Here is a 7400-nt window from a genome sequence, read left to right as displayed (position 1 = left end):
TGTGGTTTTCTTAGGTAGTGTGAAATAATAGCACGTTTTAATGAGAAAATGTTCAAGTGTGTGCTTCGTTACGTAGTTAAAGCTGGAATTTCCGTATGTTTTGCAGTTCAACATGCAGATCTTTGTGAAGACCCTGACTGGCAAAACTATCACTCTCGAGGTTGAGCCCAGTGACACCATCGAGAATGTGAAAGCCAAGATCCAGGACAAGGAAGGCATTCCCCCTGACCAGCAGAGGCTGATCTTTGCTGGAAAGCAGCTGGAAGACGGGCGCACGCTGTCTGACTACAACATCCAGAAGGAATCCACCCTCCATCTTGTGCTCCGTCTCAGGGGTGGCATGCAGATCTTTGTGAAGACCCTGACTGGCAAGACCATCACCCTCGAGGTTGAACCCAGTGATACCATCGAGAACGTGAAGGCCAAGATCCAAGACAAGGAAGGCATTCCCCCTGACCAGCAGAGGCTGATCTTCGCTGGCAAGCAGCTGGAAGACGGGCGCACTCTGTCTGACTACAACATCCAGAAGGAATCCACCCTCCATCTTGTGCTGCGCCTGAGGGGTGGCATGCAGATCTTTGTGAAGACCCTGACTGGCAAGACTATCACCCTTGAAGTTGAGCCCAGTGACACCATTGAGAATGTGAAGGCCAAGATCCAGGACAAGGAAGGCATTCCCCCCGACCAGCAGAGGCTGATCTTCGCTGGCAAGCAGCTGGAAGACGGGCGCACCTTGTCCGACTACAACATCCAGAAGGAATCCACCCTCCATCTTGTGCTGCGCCTGAGGGGTGGCTGTTAAGCTACTGTGCATCTTGCTTGACAAGAAGATTGCCAGCAGCACTTGTGTTTGCACTGTAGTTCTTTAATGTCTTAATAAGTTAAACGTGAAGTTAATACAAGCTTAAGCAACTGCTGATCAACTGTCTGTTGAAATGCTAATAAAGTCTTCTGTTGCACATCACGATTTGTAGTCTGTCTCAGTTCAAGCTAGTAAAACTGGTATAGTCAAGTGACATGCTTCCCTTAGCTTTGTTTCTTGGCAGTTTTAAGCTGCTTTGCATGTATAATGAGGACCTTGTGGATTAATTGGATCTGGATTAAAGTCTTAATTTAAGCACTAATGCCATGTTCTTTCTTTTTCTTAGAGTTCAATACAGCTCTTTCCTTCCAGGAAGGATAATGTCTCCTAAAGGCCCTAGAAAACTACAAACAAATAAGGTGGTATGACCGTCAGTACAGTGGGGTGGGTTTGGCTTTGACATGTTAAACTTTAACTCGGGGGGTCCAGAGGTAGTGTGAACAGATTTGTTTCATGGCACTACTGAGAAGTGATTAGAGCTTCAGTATGGCTCGGGGGGGGATGGGGAGGGGTTATGTGAGCAAACAAATAGTTCTCTATTTTTTAAGTGGAAAACATAGTGTCTATTCCAGGTAAACTGCAGGTGTGGAGTGTTTGGCTAAGATAATGGAATGCTGGGAGGGACTAACTAGTGAGTTACTCCTGGTGCAGTGTGGGCAGGGCCTGTGAGGGGTCTGGGAAGGGTCTGGAGGGGTCTGGGAAGGGTCTGTGACTTCCTGGTAAGGTTTAAGTAAAAATGTTTCATGTGATTGCTTAATGACAAAAGGTGGGGAGTTCCCACCAAAATCTGGGTGGTCTAGTAGGGTGTTTTTTCAAGGTGAATAAAGGAAACAAGCCCAAACAAGTGCTGGGAGACAGTGGAGGTTAGAATGACTTTATTCAGCTATGCAGTGGTGTGTTTTACAAGGGGGTTATAATTGTCCATGGGTCTTTGCACAGAAATTTAGCCAGGTTGTAATTGTTATGGCTCTCAGTGGTTCCATTTGGTCAATTTTGACAGCTGCTTAGCTTGAAATGGGAGTCTTGGCACCTGTGTGTACAGGTACAGCATTTCTGTGCACAATCGTGCCTATAACTAAGGGAGGTTTGTTTTGGGGTTGGATTTTGGGTGGTTTTTCCTCAGCAGCAGGGCTTGCCTCCCTGTCTGCCATGTTAGCAGAAATCTAAAGTTCTGTCAGCAGTAGCTGCTGCTGCTACCTCTGGTTATTTGAGGTTTCCTGCAATTGCTGCTCTTGCCTTTCCTTAGTTTTATGCTTCCTGCTGTTGAGCCACTTGGGTCTAGTCCCCTCGGCAGGTTGCCCAGAGGGGTTGTAGAAACTCACCTTCCTAGGAGATAATAAAAAGCTACCTTGATGTGGCTCTGGGTGGCCCTGCTTAGGCAGGGGGGCTGGGCAAGGTGAACTCGAGGTCCCTTCCAACCTCAGCCCTTCTCTGGTTCTGTCCCTCCTGACAGGGTGTGTGGGGCTGCTGCCCACTCAGTCCTGTGTGAGCTCCTGAGACAAGCACTGTATACATTCATGTTACTTTTTTTTCTTGATCATGTGCTCTGTGGTAAAACCACTGGCTTTACCTTTCCTGAGTCATAACTCCAGGAAGGTTTTATCTTGATACTGAAGCTGTGCTGTGTGGCAGCAGTTGCAGATCATGGCAGTGGGGGCTGCAGCTGCCTTTAGGCACACACCTGTAACTTGTGGGTTGCCTTTCTCCAGAGTCAGTTACTGAAGGGAGCCACAGCAGTGGTGTTGCTCAAACATGGGGTGGTGGCAGGTGCAGCTGGCTCTGCAGAGCTGTCTGGGGTTTGGTCAGCTTGCCAAGAATTGAGGACCCCTGGGGTGGTGATGTGTGTGGCTGGCTGGGGGGGGAGGTTTGTACCAGATTGCCAGGCCTGCTCCTGCCTTACCCAGCCCAAACTGGTGCTGAACCATTGCTTCTGCCAGTGGGTCTGGGTGTGGATGGTTCTTAAATGGAGCCATATGTGGAGTCTGTGTCAGGCTGGTGTTGCACCTGAGGTAATAACGGGGAAAAAGGGGAATACTGAGATGCTGGGGAGCTGTTCAGGCCTCACTCAGCCTCAGCTCAGGGTGGGCAGCTCAATGTCCCTGTGTGGTGTTTTCCCCAGCTCTATAGGAAGTTTTCCTGAAGTGGGGCTTGTGCTGGAGATCTGCAAGTGGCTTATTATCAGTGGCACAGAGTGGGACATTCATGAAGCCAAAGTACAAGGAGTAAAATTGGGGGGGAGAACTGCTGGGCTGTGGCTGCTGTGGAGCTGGGTTGTCCAGGCTCCTGATCCCCCAGCTGCTGGGGAGGTGGCAGTCACTGGCTGGAAGAGACAAACTGCAAGGGATTTCTTCATTAATAAAGAAAAACTTTTGCAATTAATGTGAATTAGGGAAATGTGTGGAAATTACAAGAATATGTAAATGGGAATTTGGATAACATAAATTGTTTACACTGAAATTATGACCAAAAGACAGAAACTGGGCAATGTATGAATAGTTGATGTTGTTAAGATACAACATCTGCTTTTTTTAAGTGGTGGTACCTCAAATTAATCTGCTTGGAGCCACCTATTCATCACTAAAAGAACACTTTAATGGGCTTTAGCCAGAGTCTAAATGCTGTTAAAATGTAACAGTCCTAGTGCTGCCACACAGCAGATTTTAGTAACATTTTTTAATCCTGCTGCAACCTGATATTTGTGAGTGGCTTTTGGTTGTTTTTTTTTTGGTTTTGTTTGTTTTTCTGATGGTTTCAGTTAATTTCCAGTAAAGTGAGGGTTAAGGCAGAGGCAGGTTGGGATGACCACAGTGTGCCCGCAGATTTGTTGCAGCTCCAAAGGCATTGGGTGGTGGCTTCTTTCAGAGATCCTTGGCTGCCCAAGTTTATATTTATGGAACATCGCTGCATCATCGTTAAAAACAGCCCTATTTTTAATTTTTATTTGTAAGTACTTTAAAAGGTTTTAAGTTATATGTTTCTGTTAAGTATTTTGATGAAAAGAGTGGGTGAACTACAATAATTCTCACAAGTGTGTTCTTGTAACTCTTTTTTGCTTATTCAGGTTAGGTAATGCCCACTGGATGTCACTGTTTCTCCACAAAAGTGTTACCCTGTAGCATCACCATGGATTTCGTTGCTATTTCGTTGTCAGAGGAGCGTTCCTACGGGCTGTAGTCCTGCAGAAAGTGATACATCAAATAGAAAGATACTTCCATTTAAGGTATAAGAGAATTGGGTGGTTCCTTCAAAAGCCTGAGAAGTACATAGATAGGAGACTTCAACTACTGTGATGTAAGACTAGTAGTTACACAAATACCATCATGTAAATTAATTGAGTCCCCAGGGCTGTCACACAAGTTTGGACAAGGAGTTGTATTCAAGAATATTTGGTTTTTAGAATGGGCACTAGCTGGTGTCTCTTTAGGGAAAAGATTCCATCTCTATCTCTAAAAAATGAGGCTACTGAAATCCATCCCTTCATCTTGGGTTTTACATATGGTGCATGGAAAAAAAAGTCTGGCCTTGTAAAACTACTTGATGTTTTCCCAAGTGTGAAAGTACACCTTGAAAAGAAAGAGCTTTCTCTTTTAGCTGTGTGGCCTTCCTGAGGTTTGAAGTGCTGAACTACCTGTTCTGGAGAAAATGTCAGTGATCCACCTTTGCATGCTGTTACTGTGAGCTTCCCTCCTCCTGTGAAGATGACTTGGAGCTGCTACTGCTTAGGGTGGCTGCAGATCAGTGCTGTAATTAAATTACAGACACGTGTAAGTGGCTTTGATCTTCTCTTTGCAGTATACAGAAAATGTATTAATAGTGAGTGTTATGTTTTTCAGTGAGCAGAGGATACGTATTTTAGGAAATGTGCTTGTTTCTATTTTTGCAGAAAACCACCTTATTAGTGCTGCTTTTTACCTTCTTTTTCAGCAGGTTCCAGTCTTTGCTTTTCCTGCCATGAATATATACATAATATATATCATAGCATAATTATAATTATGAAAATATTTGCTAGTATTATGAAATTAGAATTAATTGATTTGAAAACAAAGTTTTCAAAGTTTGAAGTTGTTTGGTTTCTCTCTTCCTGGATTTAAGGTTTCATCAGAATGTGCCTCTCCTGTCAGGAGAAACTTAAGGCCATCAGACACATTTTCATCAGTACTGAGCAACTGCATGATTCCTTCCTGTTCTTCCAAATAAATCACATCCTGCTGTTGAAAATTCAGGTTGGCAGGTGCAACTAAGTTGTTTCTATTGCTCTCCCTGCACACAGCTTTGGGTGCCTCCCTCCTGTGTCCTAACAGCTCTCAGCATCATACGTTTTGGTGGGCAAGATGCTCATTAAGCGTCACAAGCAGCTCTGCTGGCTCGTGCACAGCAGTGACATCAACCCATGGCTGACCTCAGAATGCTGCCACGGGCAAGTGCACATTTGGACAGATCTTGTATATTATTTTTTTTCCTGCCCTGCTTCTCCCTTCTCTGAAATGGAAGCACAAGTGGTTGCCCCAGCAGAGCCCTGTGGGCATGTCCGTGTGTTCCAAAGGTTGTGTTCCCCCAGCAGCTCCATGTTGCTGTTTTGCTGTAGTGACCTCTCAGCTGGCAGTGATTCCTTTCCCAGCAAGCTGCACATTCTCCTTCCTCTGTGTAAGCTATTAAAACCAGATGCACAGAAAGAACTCTGTTAGCTGCACTTTTGTGGGATGATTTCATTCCTTGGCTAGACTGGTGGGCTGAATCCCATGAAAGCTGGGAGGGAAGCACAAGATCATATCCCTAAGTCTGAGCTAAAATACAGGACCTGAAGCTACTTCTGTTGATATCACAGTAAATGGAGTGTAACATGATGAAAGCAAACTACACTACATCAATGCAAGGCTGGAATGAGGGATGGGAGAGATGAGATCTGGTCTTGCATTTGTCTGTGTATATTTGTTCTTTATAGGCTGTTCTGTGGTTCCTAATGAGTGATTAAGCCTAGAAAGAATATTTAGCTTAGTGTTCCTGTATCAGCTTAATTTTGAAGCATAGGAATTTGAGGAATAACTTGTGATCTCATGCAAAACCATGAGAGAGGAAGAGGCACCCTTCCATTTGGTGGCTGTATTTATAGGGACATCATCTCGCAGCCTGTGTCTGACTCAAATAGGAACCATCTGGGAATATTTCTGAGGGACAACCAGGAAGCCCCACATCATAATGCTGTCCTGTCAGATGAGGGTTGCTTTAGGCTCTCTTTTGGTTTATGGTAGGTTTGGAAGATGAAAAGCAGAGCCAGAGTTCAGTGTGTCATGATATGAGACCCCTTCTCAATGATTTTTTTTTTTAAACTTTAGAGATTCCTTATGGAATATGCCCCTGCTATCAAGCTGTTGATTAGAAAAGCACTTTGCCATTTTGTTAGTTAAGAAGGTTCTCTAGATGAGCTCTACATCACACAAATGGCTTTGTAAGCCATCACTCTTCTACAGAACACAGATGAGAGTCACTCTGCAGCAGTGTTGTGCTGGGGAAGGCTGTGGGTGCTGAAGTTCATCCTGCACTGACCCTGTGGGAAATGATGATCATGCTGCCTCCTTTGTCCTTGGGGCTGTTAGGAGTGGGAGAGAAAAAAACTAAGCCATGTGGTGTGGGCTGATGTGCTCTGTTTCCCAAGAGTCCTGTTTTGTGAGTGGCAAGCAAGGGGTATTGGTGTGTGTGCATGGTGGTAACTGCAGTCAGTTGTAGGGATGGTCAGTCCACACTCCCAGCCTCTCCAAGATCTGCACTCCTTTGGAGAACCTGCCCATTAAGAAATGAGCACTTGTGGCAAATTAAGTAACCAGTGACCCAAATGGTTTGGAACTGGGGCTACTTTGTGCAGTTCTCTGTGCCTGTGATGGGCAGGTGCCACTGGGCTTTGTCAGGTAGTGTTCTGGTCAGCTGATTGTTTCAGATGGTTTGTGCTGCCTCCTAACTGGGGTGTGTGAGGTGTGAGAACTGGCTCCCCACAGAAACAGTTCACCTCTGGTGTTTCCATGCACACTTGCTTGTCCTGGAGCTGACTGAGGGAACCTTGTGACAAACCTCACAAGGAAACCATGGGCTCTAGCACTGTCAGGGTAAATCAGTTGTCTCCCCTGAGATCTGAGCAGGCTGTTAGTGACAGCTAGGAGATCTCAGCTCTATATGTGCAGGCAGGGGTTAAGCATTATGAGTGCAGTAGCCAGCCAGCTTTCCCATATAAGAGCACTGCACTCATTGGCTCTCTCTTTTTCTGAGAAATCTATCTAGTCATTTCCTGTGTGAACCCTTCTTCACTTTGCAGAAAGCTATACAGTTGGGTAAATAACAATAATCCATGGTTGTTCCCTCTCACAGGCAGCCTGGATTTGCTCATGGACCACCACCAACCAGGAGCTCATCCCCGTGCCGTGAGCAGCGCTAACGTGAGCCTGGGCTTCTCTGCAGCAGGGCAGGACTCCCACCCATGGATGTAAATCATGTGGGGTCTGCCTTCGTGCTTCTTAATGCTTGTTGGTGTTTGTCTTGGTTCCTGCTG

The 7400-nt window shown here is 45.6% G+C and overlaps 1 protein-coding gene across 1 annotated transcript; it reads left to right on the top strand.

Moving 5' to 3' along the window:
- The first annotated feature begins 110 nt into the window (after positions 1-110).
- Positions 111-962, top strand: UBB (ubiquitin B). The gene has a single exon (XM_010009084.1). The coding sequence runs from the start codon at positions 113-115 to the stop codon at positions 800-802; it is 690 nt and encodes a 229-aa protein (XP_010007386.1). The 5' UTR covers positions 111-112; the 3' UTR covers positions 803-962.
- The last annotated feature ends 6438 nt before the right edge of the window (positions 963-7400 follow it).

This window comes from Chaetura pelagica, unplaced genomic scaffold (assembly GCF_000747805.2).
Source record: "Chaetura pelagica isolate M959 unplaced genomic scaffold, ChaPel_1.0 scaffold72, whole genome shotgun sequence".
Lineage (NCBI taxonomy): Eukaryota > Metazoa > Chordata > Aves > Apodiformes > Apodidae > Chaetura > Chaetura pelagica.
The sequence above is the reverse complement of the archived record's forward strand: the minus strand, read 5'-3'. Positions and strand labels throughout refer to the sequence as shown.

Coding starts and splice junctions, on each gene's coding strand:
- UBB (XM_010009084.1), top strand. CDS start 113: ATGCAGATCTTTGTGAAGACCCTGACTGGCAAAACTATCACTCTCGAG.